Consider the following 20,809-nt stretch of genomic DNA (forward strand, 5'->3'; position numbering starts at 1 on the left):
GTAATTTTTAATATATAACGCATATTTTCCTTCCTTCTCTATCAATGTGATAGTTCCTTGTTTTTGAGAAACTGTTAATTCCCCTCTGTGTATCATAAAATTCTACGGTGAAACCATCATTTCCAGGTGACTTATTCCATTTCATTTCTTTTAACACCTTAAAACATTCTTCTTTTGTTATTTTACCTTCACATAATTCTCTGTTCTGTTCACTTAACTTTAAGACATCGTTAGAAAATAAACTTTTATTATAACAGCTTTCATTTTTCAAAGAAAATCTTTATTTCTTTTAAAATATTATTTTTGTCCCTAATAATTTCTCCATTTTCATTGACTAATTCTTTAATAACACTTTTCCTCTTATTTATTTTTAACAGTTGTTCGAAATACTTAATATTATTTTCCCCCTCCTCAAACCAATCTGCTCTAGAGCGAACTTTAATGCCTTGCCGAGAAAAATTATATAATTAATTTAACTTATCTTTTTCCAATTTAATGTTATCAATCACTGATCACATACAATCACTTACAATCACGCACACACAACGTACACACGCACAAACAAATACATGTTTGTGTTTTTTTATGTTAATTTTCATTGTAATACTGATTGGAGATATATCGATTATTCTCACAAGGCCTCTGTGCTTTTCTTCTCAAGTCCTCTTTCACTCAATTATAATATTTAATCAAGGCAATATTTTGTTTATTTATAATATGTTTTACTCTGTATTATTTTATGCATTTCTAATTTGTTTGCATTGTACATATGTTTTTTAACCTATTTGAATTTGAATGAATAAAGAATTGAAGTGTATTGAATTGATGAAGAAGTGGCGTATAGTTTCCCTAGTATCGAATGCATATTGCATTTAAAACTCTATATAGATTTCTTCTATTTCTTTGTGGGCAGCCATTAATAATGTAAACAAAACTGACTTTGACTGATAATTATTTTCGTTCTTACGAATATTAATTTCTTGAATGGTTCCACCACAAAACATTTATTTTCATGAGAAAATATCATTTTGAATCAAAATTTGCTTAAAGCCTCTGCCACCCATAAATCGTCAGTCAGAAAATAAATAAATAACAATACATGAGAATACTAAAAACAACCTAAATTGTAAAAAGAAAAAAAAAAGAATCTCGACATAGGTCTAAAGAGTTAGATGTGTGATGTCAATTTTTGTATACACTAGACAATGAGCTTTGCTACTGTATTCATCCTGATGGAAGAATTTTTTATCACAATATAAATTGCTTAGAGAGATTAATCCATGTGTCAATTAAAGGATACACATATGCACGAAAGAAGTCATTCACTGTGAGTACGAACCTCAAAGTGAATGGTTCTAAAGCTATCGACTTAGGCCTACATGTATTTTGACACCTTTGCGATTAAGTTCCATGAATGCAAACTATGGCATCTCGGGAAAATAAAGTCATGAGAAACGTCCTTTTCGTCACAATCACACATAATTATATCAACCGTTTTACTCAGATTCTATAAGAGTTGTAGGCTTCATCGAAGCAACGTCGTAGATGGCGTAGTTGCTGATGCCGCACAGGATACCTTATTATTCAGTTTCCTGTATCAGTGCAGGTCGACCGGTGAATGAACATTATTATTCGTATTTGTAAGTACAATATCCATTTTAATTTATGTTTTTTAACTTTACTAATATATTTTATGGAATATCAGTCATACAATATCAGAATAACAATTACAATTAACATCATGTTTTGTATCTATATTTCATTTGTCTGTGCCATCATATGCAGTGCCGTATGTAAGACGATATACCTTTTTTTAACAAGTCCACACCTAGTTTCCAACAATGCATAAAGCATTTAAAAGCATTTCCATTTATTTTAATGCGGGATAATATAGCATTGTCGATTGAATGCCTTGCTCACGGGCTAAGGAGCCGTGGCCGGGGATCAAACCCCGGACTGCCAAATGTCTAGTCGGCGACTTAGTCCACTCGGCAACGGCACCTTCCTCAGTCTGGTCAGCCACACGCCAGCTACTACGCCATCTACGGCATTTTGAATTTTATTTTGTCTTCGGTTGTCGATCCTTGATTGTGTTTTGATACCTATTAGTGAAAATGGGTCGGCAGCATCAGGGACTCTTGTCAAGTCTTACCTTGCTTCCTCTGAGTATATTTTACTGGGAAGCACGGTAAGAAACCTTGTTTTCAATTCTTGCAGCATCGCAGGCTAAAGTTCACAAATACGAGGATAAGAACATGTGATCATGGTGATTGTGATCATATCATCACCTCATTCAGCTAATTCTCTTCAATTAATATTTACAAACAAAAAGTAAAACCCACCTGAATGACTTCATTATCAGGAATTCAAATATAGAACAAAATATCATACAAAGAGATGACACTTGAACACAATAAAACAAGGGTAATGAGGGTAACATGTAAATAAGATGAATACGAGGACTATAAAAACAAAGTAATGCTTTCTGAAATAGTCATAATTATATACGACTAAGCTAATATCATGGAGACAATTATAGAATTAATTCGTCATTTGTAGATGACTATTCCATGTTGCTACAATTATTGTTTTTAAACCTGACTTCCTTTTCCAAAAAGAACAAGTAAAGTGAACATTCTTAAATGCTTGAAAACACAGTTAAACATAATTGGGCGGTGGACACGAGTCCAATTGCATAACATTCACAAGTATTATTCATTCTTCGTGGTGATAATTGTATTCAGATGTTCAATTTATAATGGTTTATGATACCTTTGTATAGTTATATATTTCAATGTACTTTTTATATGATTTAAACAAAGATGGAATAAAGACTAAATGAAATGAAATGATATATAGTAACTCTGTCATCACCCATGGTACTTTGCTACAATTTCGTAATATAGGCCTAATCTACTTGATGAGATACATCACATAAAATTTCATCGAGTATGAAGTTAGAAAGAGAAACATTACATTTGTTGGCACGCACAAGGCAAGTTGATGCACTTGATCCACTCTAATTCAATGCTAAATCATTCATGAAATGTAAATCCTTATACCTAAAGGAGGTGAAGGCCTATATTCAACCGATAAGCCTACATTGTCATCGATTATCATACTTTGAAGAGCATTCGATTTCAAAGAAAGGTATGATTAAAGAAGTTATACAGTGCCACAGTGATCTCAAATCCTCTGACTGAAGTTCGAGAAAGTGAGAGCCTCGTATCTCATTTTCCATGACGCCATTTACAGAAGCCATGAACACCGACGATGACGGAGACCAAGGCGAACACGGCTTCGATGAAACTAAGAATAGCTATTACACTGTCCATCACCTGTCTTGATGACTGTATGGGAATAGGGAAAGGGCAGTGAAATAATCAAGATATTTAGATGAAATTTTTATGTCAAAAGCCCTGACATAAACAGCATACAGAAAGATAATACATTGATACAAATACAGGTCATGACATAGATATTGAAAAAAAAATCAACATTAAGGACTTGAAATTCTCATGTTTGTGAAATATTATTAGATTTTGCCCCTATACACTGCTATATAAACCACAGTGGAAGGGGAATAGTGGCATTACAATTTTGTCATATCACTTTTAACACTACCATTATAATTTAGTAATAACACATTCATGACCATTGCTAATATTCTATATCATGTATATTGACAACAGCATCACGAACTATTGTCAGTGTAGGCTAATTTTCACAAATCCACTTTCAACAACAATTCTGATTCTACATGTTCCTATACATATATGTTCTTGTTTATTATTTATTTGAATTGAATTGTGAACTACCAACAAGGTTTACGAAAACAGATATAGGCATACTTCAAATGTTTTAACTCTTCTTGTGTGCGAGATATTACCTCATCAGGGGAGCTGCCACAGTGAAGGTAGGCGCAGATGGAATGAGGTCGAAATCCTGCCAGGGCATGAATTGCTCCAAGCACAGTGGATGAAACAAAAGAACAACTACTAAGCAAGATGAATGCTGCTACCTATATAATCATGAAACAAACCATCAACACCAGTCTTCAATTAGTCCAGTCATTTTAACTTTTCACTTGGAACAAATTGCAACAGAATGTATTCCAATGCAGAACATTTCTTTGAGGTCCATAGAAGACCATACTAAAAGTCCCCAAAAATCCGAATAGGGCAAAGTGTTATAATTTGCACAAACACAATGCATAGTTTTGGTCATATTCGCTCATTTAGTTTACGTAGCAGACGACGCTAGTGAATACTATGTACTCAGACTCGATTGCAAATCAAATCCATTCCGGACTCGATACTACTGTAAATATTGGCTTTCTCAAACGAACAAGAACATTGTTACTATTATAAATTCGATTCTGTTTGGACTGTATTAATTGTTTAAAATGAAAGGGTCTAGGTACGGAAACTGTCATATGCTAGTCACGTGACGTTGTACACCAAAATATGACATTTTGTGCCTGCTCGATCTCAGAGTTCAAGAGAAAAATGAAATGTAGCCATTGGACCTGTCACATACTATTATACTATTATCATACTACCAAAGTCGCTCACCCCTTTTCCGTATTTTGTCAATTTATGGGGAAAATCTGAAAATTTTGAGCCCCTGAAGAGGGAAGGCGTCGATGTGCTAACATTCTTTTATATGTAGCTGATAGAAAAAAGGCCTTCTCTTTCATCTCCAAGTGGTTAAAAAAGTGACTTTACTCTGTAGCAGAAACGCCTTTTGCCTCAATGGTGGCTCAAAATTGACTTATTTTCTAATAATTAGGCAAAATCGACAAAAACGTGGGGTGACTACAGCAGCCCCTGAATTTGTAGCGTCGATGTGCCAGCAGTTTTTGTTACATGTAGCTGATAAACGAAACCTATTAGGCCTATTTCATCTTTAAGTGGTTTCAAAAAATAAAAGTGACTTTACCACATAGTAGAAATGCCTTTTTGCAGGGAGGGGGGGGGGGTCAAAAACTGCGATTCTTTTTTTTTATAAAGAGGGAAGCTAGGCAAAAGGGTGGGGTGACTTTGGCAAACCCTTGAGGGGTAGGCTTTGTGTGCCAGCACTTCTTTACATTTAGCTGATAGAGCAAAATAGTAGTAGTAGTAGTAATAGTAGTTGTAGTAGTAGTAGTAGTAGTAGTAGTAGAAGAAGAAGTAGTAGTAGTACTAGTAGCAGCAGCAGAAGGTAATAGTAGAAGTAGTAGTAGTAGTAGTAGTAGAAGTAGTAGTAGTAGTAGTAGTAGAAGTAGTAGTACACACTTAAAACAGATCAGTCAAATTGACTAGACCAGTAGTCAGCTGGGAGCAACTGATATGGCAATCACTGATAGTCACATTTCTGACATATATTCTAGTCAGAAATAACTCTATTCTAGTAAAATATGACTAAAAAATAGTCAAATATGACTAGAATAACAGTTGCACCCAGCTGACCCTATTAACCAGTCATGTTTGACTGATTTGTTTTTAGAGTGTAGTAGTAGCAGTATTAGTAGTAGTAGTAGTATAGTAGTAGTAGTAGTAGTAGAAGTAGTAGTAGTAGTAGTAGTAGTAGTAGTAGTAGTAGTAGAAGTAGTAGTAGTAGTAGTAGTAGTAGTAGTAGTGAATGAAAATATTGGGGGGGCAAACATATCATTTTGTCCCCCCAATAATTCCGGATATGCATTAAAAAAAAAACAAGATTGTAATGTTCAGCAAGCGAGATTGAGATACACAACTCGTTCTTTATTTAAAATCGTGCTCAAAATGTCCGATTTTCAGATTGGAATATAAAAATTTTCAGCTCGCGCTTCGCGCTCGCATCATTTCTGTAGCAAAAACCCATACTTTTCATGATTAAATATATTATATATATATATATATGTGTGTGTGTGTGTGTGTGTGTGTGTGTGTATATATAATATATATATATATATATATATATATATATGTATGTGTGTGTGTGTGTGTGTGTGTGTGTGGGTGGGTGTTTTGTACGATCGAGCGCCTTTGGAACGTTAATGATTTCGCCCCCCCCAATCTGAAAAATGGATCGACGCCCCTGGTAGTATAGTACTAGTAGTAGTACTAGTAGCAGCAGCAGATAGTAATAGTAGAAGTAGTAGTAGTAGTAGTAGTAGTAGTAGTAGTAGTAGTAGTAGTAGTAGTAGTAGTAGTAGTAGTATTAGTAGTAGTACTAGTACTAGTAGTAGTAGTACTAGTAGCAGCAGCAGATCATGGCAATAGTAGAAGTTGCAGTAGTAGTAGTAGTAGTAGAAGTAGTAGTAGTAGTAGTAGTAGTAGTAGTAGTAGTAGTAGTAGTAGTAGTAGTAGTAGTAGTAGTAGTAGTAGTAGTAGTAGAAGCAGCAGTACAATAAAAAGTAAAAGTAGTATAGGATATAAATAGTAGACCAGTAATTGCCTTTGTTTTCCATAATGTACGGAGAAATTTAATCAATAGGCATTTTTGACCTCTGAATCCGTACTTCAAGTCAGAAAAAAAGTATTTTGGGTTTCTTGTCATAGATACTGGTATGATATACACCTGTCGTATGCAGGAAGTTAAAGGGGGATCCAGCCTTGGCCATTAAATGTTGTGTTGGGAAGGAGAAAAATAAATTAGACAGAATGGTGAAAGTTTGAAAGAAATCGGACAAACAATAAGAAAGTTATAGCTGCTTTAAAATTAAGATCACTAATACTATATAGATTTCAAATTGGCAACTGGGTAAGTAAATTATGACAAGGGGCAAGGACAACTTTTCCATAGGCCATGTACTTTATTATCAGGGATTTGTGGTTTTCTCCTAAGTACCCATTCCCCTGGGGCAGTAATCTAGATATAACCCAGGTAGTATATTGTTTTATGTCCTCATGAAAGAAAAATCCCGGGGGGGGCCACTTACATTGACGAGTGGATACCATGCGCGACCAAAAAAACACGTAAAAAGGATGTCTTTTTCACGATAGGGCACGTTACGTACGTAACGTGATAAGGGTGTCAAAAACACAAAAATAATGAAAAAAGGGTATCTATTTCGCTAGGACAATTACGTGTTTAGGGTCGAATTTGCGGGGATGATAAATTAAAATTAAAATGTTTTATAAAGGATGTCCTTTTTGCCCCAACACTTCGTGTTTAGAGTCCAATTTGCGCGAGGTGTAGAAGATGGGGTCGTACTAAACCAAATTAGGTAAAGCCGACGACCGAAGGACCCGTAACAATAAAACATTCCTGTACTTGTTTAGGGGTTCATTTCAGGGAATATTTGCCAAGAGTATCGTTTTGTTTCCAATACTTGTTAAGGGTAGGGTTTCACACGCCAAAACTTGTTAAGGGGTGCATTTTCAGAATATGGAAATTACGTGTTTAGGGTGCTTTTCGAGACCCCATGGTCGCGCATGGTATCCACTCGTGAATGGAACTGGCCCCCCCGGGAGAAAAATATAATTTGAAATAAAACTTTTTGGAAAAATGACATTTTAGCCATAATATGTATTGGAGTACATGGAAGAGTAGTCCTTGCCTGACATCACTATGACATCCCATATGTGGCCAATTTGAAGTCTCCATGGGTATAGTGATTACCAATATTTACAACTTTTAAAAATTCATAACTTTTTTGTTGTTTGTCCAATATTGTCCAAACTTTCACCTATCAACTTGTCTGATTTTTATTTTCCTTATAAAAACAAGTTTTTATTTGGGTTGGATTTTGAGAAGCATGTAGAAGACGAAGGTTGAATAAGGTAAGTACCATGAGTACGAAAGAGCTGTCTGTTAATTTCATCTTTTTAAGCATATCAGAATTGGAAATTTATATACTGTTCCAAAACATTAAACATTATAATAAACATATGATAACATTAATTAGGACTGATATAGTTGAAGATAAATGATGTAGGCTATGTACAGACAAAATATTTGGATAACCAGGAAAAAGTCACAAAGAAAGGCACATTACATAAACTGTAATAGTCGAGCTCGGGGCGAGGGAGGTCTTTATATTATTATGTATATACTTACCATTCGTTTTGCACGACATTTGGTAAAGATTCCGAGGACTCCCCCAGTTATGTACAGCTGTAGTAACAAATATTACACAATGGAAGTGGTTTCAACAAATTAAGGCAAGCAATATCGAACAATCTCGTTTCATGCAATTCAGCAATAGATAAACTCCAACTATTCTTTATATATACCTCAATTTCAATCATTATATAGACCTAATCTTCTTGTCATTTTTTTTTTATTTAGAAATGTTTGATAAACTCATTACCGGTCCTCACTAATTCACATTCTCATAAATTTTGATTTACCTAGACGAATGTAGCATAACGTAAGACAGTTGTGATTTTTTAAATTTTCGCATATTTTACGCGAATCCCTTTAATTTTCTTTTGACAGAAATACTAATGACGAGACTCTTCATCAACATACAATCGGTTTACAACAATGGCAATTGCTCATGTTCAGAAAGAATTCAAAACTTTGTTTCACATTAATGAGGAGAAAATCATAATATTCCTTTAGTCATTTAGTGAGTGGAAGATATTGGTTTCCTCATTTGCATACCGACCTGGATTTGCATACAATTGTTTGGTGAACTTTCTTAATTATACATTATTTCAATGAAACTTTCAGCATTTAGCTATTTCGAATTTCTCGTTTTATTCAAATCAACTTTATTGTGGTGTGGACCTGACCTTTATATATGGTCTTTGTAGATTAAACGTCTGGATTCATGTTGATACTCATTTCAATAAAAGGCTTGATACATTATTTAATTGTCGTAAATTCTGTCCAATTCTTTTACATTAGAGAAACTAGGGGAATTTCATTTAGAACAAGAATAATGTTTCAGTCGTTTTGTAATCTTTTAAGATATCACTACATTCTTTGATTTCGAGTGTTTAAAAGTACCCATCCAACACATACTGCAAATTTATTTACAGCAAAAACCTGTGCAAAATGGCAAGTTAACCACCACTCTCAAATACTTCCAGGGACACGTAAATTGCAAGGTACGAACAGAAAAAAAAATTTCGATCGTTTACTTGTGGTTGTTTTACATTCGTTGAATTTGTTTTGTTTTATCTACTTTCTTTCGAGTGTACTAAATAACACTCGGTGGCATATTGATGGTATTGTGAAGCAATTCTTTAAAGCATTAATTGAAGAGGCTATCTGAGAGGGGTCACTTACCACAACTCCACACCCGATGTCCATGGCTGGTATCATAGGCCCAATTGTTGCCTTGGCAACGTAAGCAAATATACCGATGAGTATGATGACCACACCCATGATAATCTGCATCAATGAGAGTATCCTTGTGATACCAGAGTTGTATTCTGGCAAGTAATGACTCTCATCCTCCTCCTCCTGTCTCTGTCTCATGTTGGTAAACAACCCTCTGCATCCTTTCCCTCCTCTAGCTACTCGTCCTAGATCCCAGGACCTCTTGTTCATAGAGCTGGTATGTATGACGAAGTCTGGATTGGTCGTTTCGAACTCGTGGCTCTTCGATGATAGCGAAGGTGACATGGTGAGAGGATCGAATAGGACATCGTTGGTGTCCCATGCTCCGTTGCTTTGTCCTGTATGACCCTTCGCCATGGCGTGGCTGTGGGCGTAATGATACATTGTGAATAGTTTTAGACAGGTATTATCTTCAAGTTTTCACAATAAAGGGGTTATAATGTAACACAATTTTCTTATATATTGAGCTTGTGTCGATGGGGTATGTCCCAGTCCTTAATCCGTCCACGTCGGTTCACCTTTAGCAGAATTTTACAAAGTCACAATTGCGAAAATGTTGCACGGGCATCAATAAATATTATAGTTGTTTATACACATGTAACTCTCAGGAAAAATATTTCAGCAATACAGTAACTGATCCTTGTTTTTTTTATATTCATTGACATTGCTCCGAGTCAAGAATAGAAAAATGACAGTAAATTCGCGCGTGAATACCATGTGAATTTGGCGGAAATCAAAATACTCTATACGAATGGAAACTGCTTTGCAAGGGATTTAAATGAAAATGAATAAATTAGAGTTGGAACGTAACACCGAAATCGATTATTCCGATTGATTTGAATCTCACTAATTGTTACATAACTGGCCTATTGCCATATGGTTGCAATACACTGCTGTCTGCAGTGATATACATACGGATCTGATCTATAAGTCATGATTTGTGAGAGGGTGTGTGTTTTCAATCATCATTAAAACGACATGAGGGTACAATAAATTAATACGATTACCTGAGAAAAATCAAAACTATGTTCACGGCACTGAAGTGGGGAATTAGCGTGTCGATATAATAAACGTAATTATGGATGTGTATAGAGAAGAGAAAGTACTGAACTATAATTATTTTCAACAAAGCATTCACTTACCACTCCAAATATAATAATTTATATTACACCTGCTCTATGTATATGCAGGGTTGTCGGTCCATGTTTCCGCGCATTTAATTATCTGGCCTTAATAATATCTCCCCTTTCTCAGTTTAAGAGTACTCTAAAGACCCACCTTTTCAATTCCTACTATTATTTGTTATTTAGATGCATAAATGTTTTCAGCTCTAGATATCAATTTAGCTCCTGAAATAGATTAGATTAAATGAGTTTACACTCTTAAAAATGTTGGGCAGCATACTGTCCGTACAACAATTGGTTAAAACTTTATCCAATTCTGGGTAGTTTTAAACCAATAATGTGCGCTTTGGGTGAAAACTATACAGTATTGGTTGAAAACTACCAAGAGTTGGATAATTTTTTAACCAATTGTTGTGTGGAAAGTTTGTTGCCCAACATTTTACAATCTTAAAAATGTTGGGCAACATATTGTCCACACAACGATTGGTTAAAAAATTATCTTATTTTGGATAGTTTCAAACCAATAATGTGTGCTTTGGGTTGTAGACTACACAGTGTTGGTTGAAAGCTACCCAGAGTTGGATACATTTTTAACCAGTTGTTGTGTGGACAGTATGATGCCCATCATTTAAGAGTGTATAAGAGAGTACTTTAACATACTTCATTGTAAAGCGCATAAAAAATAAACTATGGCTTAATAATGTGACATTGTTATATAATATCTAGGGGACAAAAGCGAAAAAAAAATACAAAAAATTTTCCCCGCACTTCGCATGCCAAATTATAATAAAGAAGAAAAATTTGTGATTTTTGTATGTTTAAAAGTTTAATGGTTTTATACTGCTTTTCATTGCTTTTCGAAACATATTTTTGCAATGCGTATAATACACTTTTCAACTTGTCAAAATTATATGGGGGCAATTCGCCCCCCCCCCCCGATCGAAGCCTCTGCATATTTATAGGGTTGGGCCTTTCTGCCCGACTAATACCATGAATACTGCGGATATAACTTGACAACCATGACAACCAAAGCCTCAAAGAAATTCGTTGGGAAAGGATGGAGGCTGTATATTGTGAACGCCATGACATCCCAGTGGCGAATCAAGGAGGGGGGTAGGGGATTTACATTTAACCCTCCCCTTGTGCTACTAATAAGTAAAACAAAAATAATAACATGCACGATTACCAACATGACCAAAGGTGCTTAGAGTGTCAAATTTTCAGGTCGTAAAATCAATTTTTTTTAGCTCGTTATTCGCGCTCGCGTCAATTATTTAAATACATCTGTACATTGCTTTGAATTTCCTTTTTTAGGATTAAATCTAAGTATGGAAAAAAGTCAGCTCGCGCTTCGCGCTCGCAGATTAGACACCCATCCTATTTATGATTGCAAAATATGGGTACATTTCCAGTTTTCAATCGGAATCTCAAAAATTTTCAGGTCGCTCTTTCGCGCTCGCATTATTGATTGATGATATGTATATTCCGTCATGAGTCACTGCAAATAGTTATTAATCGAAATCTTTTCAGGTCTGTGTCTGTATATAATTATTTAAGTTCACCTTCGAGCTCGCATGACTTTTTTTGTGAGATATGCATATTGTTCATGATAGCACACAGTGCTTAGAATGTCTATAGGTTTCAGGTCGGAAAATCAAAATTTCAGCTCGCGCTGCGCACTCGCATCAATAAGTTAGGCCTATATATATCCATCCTATTCATGGTTACAAAATTGGCTTAAAATGTCCAGTTTTTTGTTCGAGAAATTAAAAAATTTCATCTCGCGCTTCACGCTCGTTTTATTTGATTGGTGAGACATGTATTCTATTCAAGATTCACAAACGGGTACTTTGGCAGGTCAGTATATTAAAAATCTCAGCTAATATAGAATTAACGTGTTCATGTTTACGCAATTATTCCACCATGAAAAGCTTCACAAAAGCATGTAGTCTTATTACCATATCATTAATTTTATAAGAAAATTGATAATTCATAGGTGGATTTTGTTTTGGGTAACTTATAAAGTTAATAACCAAACACTTGATAGTTCTGGATATAACCATGTATTAAATTGTTACTTGATTTGAAAAGTCGTTATCATGAACTGCCTTTTATGGTCTCCTTTGCGTTAGGGGTTCAAAATAGCACCCAAAAAAATCAGCTCGCCGCTTCGAGGCTCGCGGGGATGGTACTTCTTGTCTACCCCTCCCCCCATCCTTGGAAAGGCTGGATCCGCCCCTGCATCCTACAAATTGGTTATTCAAATTTAAAAAAAAGATGACATGGCCAAAAATTGAATGAAAGCAATTTCATATTCATACAAGTCAAAACAATTTATCAACTGCTATACATGCAAAATTTAACTTTAAATTTGGTAGGAAAATTACATTAGTTTTTGTGGAAACAAAAATCCTGTCAGCGCATTACAGTTTGCGCAGCACATTAAATTTACATTTTTAAACCTTTCCTGCAACTTTTTTTTAGCTTGTTTTCTTTATATTCTATGCAATGTGATGACCTATAGATTATCAAAAAATAAAAATTAATCAAAAATAGTTTTATTGTTTGTACGGTTCGGATTCTCCTATAAGAAGACGCTCAGTTATCCATGAAAGATTTTTGGGAATGTGTATGAACTCCTTCTGTATACTCGATAGAATTCAATATGAGTATTAATCCAAAACTCTGATCTAGATTGTAAATAGAGCCAACATAGGACTAGGAAAATGTCCACTTTTGCTTGGAATTGCCCACAGTCATGTAGGCTGTATTAGTCTTCGGAATATCGGGCTTTCTTTCTTATCCCAATACATATACATACCTACTACTATCACATCCCAAATTAATTTTAATAATTTTGTCATAATATACCCAATTTAAAAATACGACATTTTTCACCCATACATGACACATTAGAAATCGTTTTTTCTTTCAGCATTTAAACTCACACATCAAAATTACATTTAGATGCATTTTTATGTTCAAACAGTGCTCACTATGGTGAAAATTATTTTCCTCATTCGCATTGTACATGATATCGCTATTTTTTATGGCAGCGATTTTAAATTTTATAATACAGTATTTGTGGCAGAGTAAATTGTATGATTTGTTAGAAATAATAACATGCATTTTATGGTGCCCACTCTTGTAAAAAGTATAGTTTCACCTATTCCCATTGCACATGATACTGTTAGGGCCCATGGCGGCTATTTTGAATTTAAAAGTACAGCATTTATCACCTATATGGCAAAAGAAATGATATATCTCGTTGGAAATCATGTTGCCAAACATTATATTCCACTCTTGCACCACAATTACAGGCATTTTGTAGTCAAGCAAAGCCAAATATTGTCAAAATTATTTGTCCCAAATCAATTTTTTTATAATATAGTTAGGGACGTATGGCAGCCATTTGGAAAATCGAAATACAGCATTTATCAATACGTGACATAAGTAATGACGTATTTCGTTAGCAATAATGTTTTCAGACAGTATACTTCACTCATAGATGAGAATTGCATACATTTTAGTGCTCGCTCTTAAAAAAATTTATTTTTGGCCATTCATATTGTACACAATAAAGTATGTTACAGGGTTCTATGGCAGCAATTCTGAATATCAAGAAAATTATTTTCAGATATATTTCGCTCCTGGGACACAATTACAGCCTTCTTAAAGACAATGTGTGTGCAGTTTTGTGATTTCCATGGGTAATTTGCATATTTTGGCGGCCATATCGGAATTTGCGAGAATTGTTCAAGGTAATAATGCGAGTCACTATGAGATTCCCGGCCAAAATCTCTGAATTCTCTCTCGTGTTTAACTCATAAATGTCACGAATGGTCTCCAATTCAACTCCTTTTCTCCTTGGCCAAAATCACTCGTTTTTATCTCGTTTGGGTAAAAGGGGGTAGTTGTAAATTCGTTGAAAACAAGATATATTTTAGATTTTTGATACATCGTTGAGCCAATGGCGAAGGTCAGAGAACTTCAATTCCTCTCAAATTTTGACAACGGTCGTAAACCATTGCTGAATCACTAGAAACCATCTCGATTTAATGTCCTTTTTTACGAGCGGACGAAGGGCGCTCGCTCCCCAGATAGGTAATCGGATAGTCTGTATATTCATACATTATATTGGATATGATAATGGCATCGACCAATATGACCAGCACTTTCTATTTTGCAAGTACATAGTTAATGAATTAACAATGAAATGAATCAATGTATCATATACTTTAATTCATTTTTTCCACCAACACCATTGTTTATTGTTTTTTTTTTCTGAAATTCACACCAAGCTGGTCTGGACAAACAACTGTACGTAGACTACGAAGTCTGGCCCCGATATAAATAGAAGGTCATTGGGCTGGGTGAAGTATAGAAATTAGCTAATTATGATTTTTTCCCTTTATCATTTACGTAATTTCGACTAAACATGTAAACAAATAAATAAAGTAAGAAATTTCATGTTAAAACAAACTTTGAACGAAGAAAATTGATGCCCGAGAAGTCGACTTTCTGCACATGGAACATAGCCTCATGTCAAGACTTTTGGTATCGATTTATTATTTTTTTCTTTTTGTGGCAGCACCATAATAAGGCTATTTCTTTCTGCTGCCAATTCTGAGCTGTCTCCTCGTTTCACAAATCATTTCGATTTCTTGTGTATCTCTCGCATGAAGGAAATATAAAGCTTACCAACTAAAACTTTCAAATTAATTCCCGGCTACATCAAAATAATTATGGCACTATGGTGGTTGCAGCAGGTTTTTTTTTAAATGAACCTCGCATGAATTGAATTAAATCAGTGGCGTAATGAGCAAAAATAAATGAGGGAGCTGTATAGCTTTTCGGGTATATTTATGAAAAAGATTTTAACATTTTAAAACAATTACGATATTGTGATAAAATGTTGACATAATATTCAAATAATGAATTTCACACTTTCTCCTTTTTCTTTCTTAATCGTGATTTTCATTTCTTCTGGGGATATGGGGGGGGGTAAAGCGACACAAGGGGGGATATCTGTGCGCCACTGAATAGTTTTAGGTTAAGCTCCCCCACCAAACTTCGAGGAAAAGGGGCCCAACTGCCCAAGGCTCTTAAACACCATACGATTCCACCTATTATCATGTGGTACTGCCCGCGCATCCGCAATCATTGAAAATATTACGCAAGTTTTGTTTTCAAGAAAAAAACATGAATGATAAAAATTATTTTTAAAATCATTATTAAATAATTGATTAACTTATTTATTCCATCATTTATCTATTTTCATTTACAATGCCAATGTTCAGGACTTAAATAGGCACACCGCACAGGCCTAACGAAAGAGCTGTTTTGATTAATGCAGAGACGCAAATAATGTGAAGATTACTTGACGTTTGTTTCGAGAACCTCTAGTCGTATGCTTATAGTATGCAAATACATTTCTTTCAGGAAGGATTTCCCTTAAATTAATACAATATTAAGTCTATAGGAAAACAGGTGTATTCTCAAGCATCTGCTCCGCTGGTCATGCATTCTATATTGGTACCTGGAATTGGTATACATTAAATTGTCATCGCCATGAGAGTCATGTACAGGCGCTGGCGCAAAAGCATATTAAAATTCCTCAGTTTTTTTCCATTGGGCAACGCGCTTCCCGCCACCACTTATGGCAGTCACACTCCGGGTGAAATTTTGAGCTACTGTATATCCTTGGTTTCGCCATGGACATATCCGTTGAGAATACAAGCGTGTACGTGAAAGAGGGTGGAGAAAGGGAGAGAAAGCCTGATTGATTCAATCCATATATGTGCACGATGGTCCAACTCTTGGAGGGTGGCAATATATATTGATAGAGGAATTAAACTTCTGTTTATTCTCGTGTAGATCTAAACACTTCGATTTGTCCCATCATAGAGCTAATAGCTCTATGGTCCAATATAATGAAACAGATACTAGTACCATGAAGCTATTAGAGAGCTTCATGCTAGTACCATGGAGCTATCATGGAGCTCTACGCTAGTACTAGTACACAAACAAACTTTCATTGACTTTATGAACCAATCAAAGTAGATACACTGGCGTGAATGTAAGCAGTGGGGTCATACCCTTTAAAAAAAAAAAAAAAGTCCTATCCCATACTGCAAGGCAGTCAAGAGTGTATGATGAGATGACTTTGATCAAATCAAGCCGTTAATGAAACATTCTGTTCGGACAGTAGTCCCCATATATCTTTGCAATAATTATATTCAATATATAGGGTGACTGACTGCATCATCTTTGAATATAATTTTAAAGATTGTTCACAATTTGTCCCATATTTTTTTATTTTTATTTTTATTTTAAATCATCGTGCTATATCCATGTATTTATATAAGCCTATTGTGGCCTGTGATGGATTATAATCACTTCATAAGGCATCCCTAGATAATAATGAAAACGACCAATTTGACCAGCAATAACTATTCTGCAATTAAGTATATAATTTTTGTATTTGCAATTAAATGAAGCAATGTGTCATACATTACACCAAAGCCATTGTTTTTTTTAATGACACTCCCACCGACTGGTCTGGAGAAAGAGCGAAGTCTGGTCCAGTACAAACAGAAGGTCATTAGGCTGGGTGAAGTACAGAAAATGGCTATAATTATGATTATTTCCATTGCTCTTTTACACGATTTTGACAAAATATGCAAAAAATGAATAAAATATGAAATTTTATGTTAGAATAAACTTTGAACAAGAAATTTGATGCACGACAAGTGAAGTCGGCTTTTCGCACATTGAACATAGCCTCATGTCAATACATTTGGTTTAGATTCATTATTTTGTTCTTTTGGTGGCAGCACCAATGCGGTTTTCTGTCTTCTATGCCGTCTTCTCGTTTATAGTATTATAAGCAAACATATTTGTTTTTATTCATTTTATCTATATTTTTAATTGCACATTTTTATCTCTCTTCTTTATCATTTACTATAATTGTGAATCTGAATCATTTTTAATTCTCAATTCATTTTTTTTTCAATAAACCTTAAAGGGGTACTCCAGTCTGAACAATATTTACATCTAAATGAATAGAGTATAATTCACAGAGCACAATGCTGAAAATTTTATCAAAATCGGATTACAAATAACGAAGTATAATTGAATTTCAAAGTTTATCAATATTTTGTGAAAATAGTTATCTGCACGTTATGAATATTCATTAGGTGGGCTGATGATGTCACATCCCTACTCAGTGGCGTACCTAGGATTTTCCACAGGGGGGTGCAGCAAAAAAAAGGTTTTCTATCACAAATAACGGATATTGTACCAGAAAAAATTGTGACAAGCAAAAAAAAGGTCTTCAAGCCCGTCAGGGGAGGGCAATAAAGGTATTCAAGCTTGTCAGGGGGGGGGGGCAAAAAGGATGTTTCATGCTCGTCAGGGGGGCAGGGATACGTCCTTTGCATGGGTTGTGACTCGTCAGGGGGGGCAGACTGCCCCCCATAGGTACGCTAGTGTCCCCACTGTCCTTTAAAAAAAAAAGTTATTACATTAAATAAGTATTGCTTTATTTTTCATACAAACGTGTGAATGATGTGTCTCCCTTATAATGAAATAAGTTGCAGCAATGAATATCTGATGCACTTAATCTGTTGTCAATCCAATTTTTTTAGTTCTTGCTAGAAAAAGAATGTATAAACCTAATTCCATAATACAAAAGAACAAGTGGGGATATGACATCATCACCTTGCTCACTGAATATTTATATAAAGACATGCCTAGAACTGTTTCACTGAAATAAGGCAAATCTTTAAAATGCCAAAACTTTATTATTCCTTGTCCGATTTGGACCCAATGTTTTGTTTGCCTGATTTTTATTTATCTCTTTAAATTATATTATTTTCAGCCCGCGGCTGGAGTATGTATCCCTTTAGTTGAATTGAATTGAAAAAGTGGCATAATGAGCCAATTTTTTGTGAGGGCTGGATAGTATAGTATAGTATTCATTTTCCGTATTTAAAAAAATGCAAAACGGATGGATAGCCCATTTTCAGTTTAGTCTACATGACTATACTGTTCTTCCATGGGGTCCATATACAATTCAAAGTAAAAAGTAAACACATATGAAAGAAGCATAACATGTACGGTAAATCAAACAGAATAACAAAAGTGACATAATATATGTTGTTATAAGAAAAGATCATAAAATTAAATAGTTTGGCAAGAATTTACACTAAATATTTTATAAAATGAATGAATTGAATGAATTAGGCTGATATCACGTTCTTGAAAAAGGTTTTCACAAGGAGCAAGGAATAATAAAATGAATAATATGAATGTTCAAGTGAATAAAAATGAATATGTAATGATTGTAAACTGTGATCATAATAACACAAAATTCTGGTTCACGCATACAATTTTAAGAGGACAACAATATAATAGAGTAAAAACATTGAAAGGAATTCAGGATAAAAGTACAGATTACATTGAGACAACATAGAAATAAATATATAAAACATGTATATACACTGATTGGATTCATATGAGAAGTAAGAAATAAAAAGTATAAGGATCATGGCTTTTTGGACAACATTTATGAAAAAGTTGTCAGCGTGGAAGCAAAAATTCTGACATAAGTATTATGATAAATTTTGACATATTCAGAAAATGTATTTCACCTTTCTCTCCTTTCAATTTTTTTTTTCCTTGGTCGTGATTTTTTTAGTCAGGAGCAAGCGCCCCAAAGCCAAGTTCTCCATATGCACGCCACTGAGTTTAAGTTGAGTTCCCCCCCCCCCAGCCTTCGTGGAAAGGGACCAACGCTCATAAACATCAAAATGATGAATCCTCCTGATATCATAATACTGCTCGCGCATATTAATTCATTCAATTTTATTTACTTTTATTTACAATGACAATTCATGGGATTTTTAGTTGACAACAGGCCTAATAAACGAGCTGCTTTAATTTATGAGACGCCAATCGTGTGAAAATTACATGTAGATTATTTTCTTATTGACGTATGTTTCGAAAACACATATTTACTGTATGTGCTTATAATATTCAAATTTACATTTCCTTCAGGAAGAATACAATTTATAGGGAAAAGGTATACTCACAAACATCAACGTATTCCGCTGGTCATGCATGCTAATGGTGGACAATTCGTCGCCATGATATATATCACAAGCCCGCGCGAAAGCATATTCCCTCATTTTGTTTTCCAGTGAGAAAGTTCCCGCCAACACTGACATTACGCGCGAAATTTTGAGTTATATCCCTGGTTTCACCGTAGAAAATACACGCATACATGTGTAAGGACGATGGAGCGAGAGAGAAAGCATGATGAATTGTTCAATGAAAATATTAATCCATATATTGTTCACATTAATGTAAGTTTGTGCCAGATGGCCCAACCATCTTGGAGGATGGCAATATCCATAGAGGAAAGTCATGAAGAACTGCCGTTTATTCATCTGTAGATCTGAACGTTTTTATTTTGTCCAATGTAGGGTCCATGGTATGACCACGGACCTATGAATCACGATCAGCATACAAATGTTCATTTCATCTTCTTCAGACCTTGTAGTTTGAGCTAGGGGTTAAACCCTTGACCCTTGACCACTGCCAGGAGGACTGGAAATGTGCAGATGCAGAACGTGGATATATAACATCCACATCCAAGTAGGCAATGTATGCAAGCATTGCCCGCCTGTAATTACCAATAGTAATTTCATTAGAGATAATCAATACACACATTGTGAAGAGAAATGTATTTAAAAGAAAAAATGTTAATTGATTAATGTTCAAATAATAACGCGTGAATTCATAATTTAATGCAGTCAAAATGTTTTATTTTGGCTAATTTTGCATTCTAAAAACGAAAAATTCCTCTGCGGTCGCTCCACTTTTGCAGTCAATCATGATATAATTTTCTAGTTTCTAATTCATTTTATCTCGATTTTTAAGTATACATATTTATTTGTTGTTTATTTATTGTAAATCTTAATCATTTCAGATTCTCATTATTTGCACGCTGCTGAGTACATAGTATTGTGCACAATTTATTCTACGACCGCAATAATGTTTTTCATTATTATTAACGACTCCACATGAACTGTATGATTCCATTGACCTTTAAATAATAAAACTTTGATCATGAACCAATCAAACCACCCTTACATACACCATGGACATGATGGATAGCTCTATGCATACACAGGCGTGGATTTGAGCGGTGTGCTCTTGTCATTCTTATTCTGGTATATTTGTAGAAGCGAGTGATATATTCTTTTTTTAAATACTTCAAAACAGTTGAGTGTATGATCAATGGCATTGATCAAATCAATGCCGACAGGACAACAACATTTCTGACATATCTCTACAATTTTATTCATTTTATAGGGTAATTGCATCATCTCTGAATACAGTTTTAAAGATTGTTCAAATTCTGT

General features: G+C 34.7%; 1 protein-coding gene across 2 annotated transcripts; it reads right to left on the reverse strand.

Annotated features, from left to right (window-relative positions):
* Window positions 1-184: 184 nt before the first annotated feature.
* On the reverse strand, window positions 185-19,540 carry LOC129256816 (uncharacterized). 2 transcript variants are annotated; one of them, XM_064095039.1, is made up of 5 exons: window positions 19,475-19,540; window positions 9,202-9,619; window positions 8,023-8,079; window positions 3,890-4,021; window positions 185-3,350 (listed from the first exon to the last, which is right to left on the reverse strand). In XM_064095039.1, exons 2-5 carry the CDS (start codon window positions 9,610-9,612, stop codon window positions 3,231-3,233), a joined length of 720 nt encoding a protein of 239 aa, XP_063951109.1. In that variant the 5' UTR covers window positions 9,613-9,619; window positions 19,475-19,540; the 3' UTR covers window positions 185-3,230. The 2 variants fall into 2 exon arrangements, with proteins under 2 accessions (XP_063951109.1, XP_054750984.2); XM_054895009.2 differs by lacking the exon at window positions 19,475-19,540 and having other exon boundaries at window positions 9,202-10,045.
* Window positions 19,541-20,809: the final 1,269 nt, after the last annotated feature.

The sequence above is a fragment of the Lytechinus pictus genome, chromosome 1 (assembly GCF_037042905.1).
Source record: "Lytechinus pictus isolate F3 Inbred chromosome 1, Lp3.0, whole genome shotgun sequence".
NCBI classification, from domain to species: domain Eukaryota; kingdom Metazoa; phylum Echinodermata; class Echinoidea; order Temnopleuroida; family Toxopneustidae; genus Lytechinus; species Lytechinus pictus.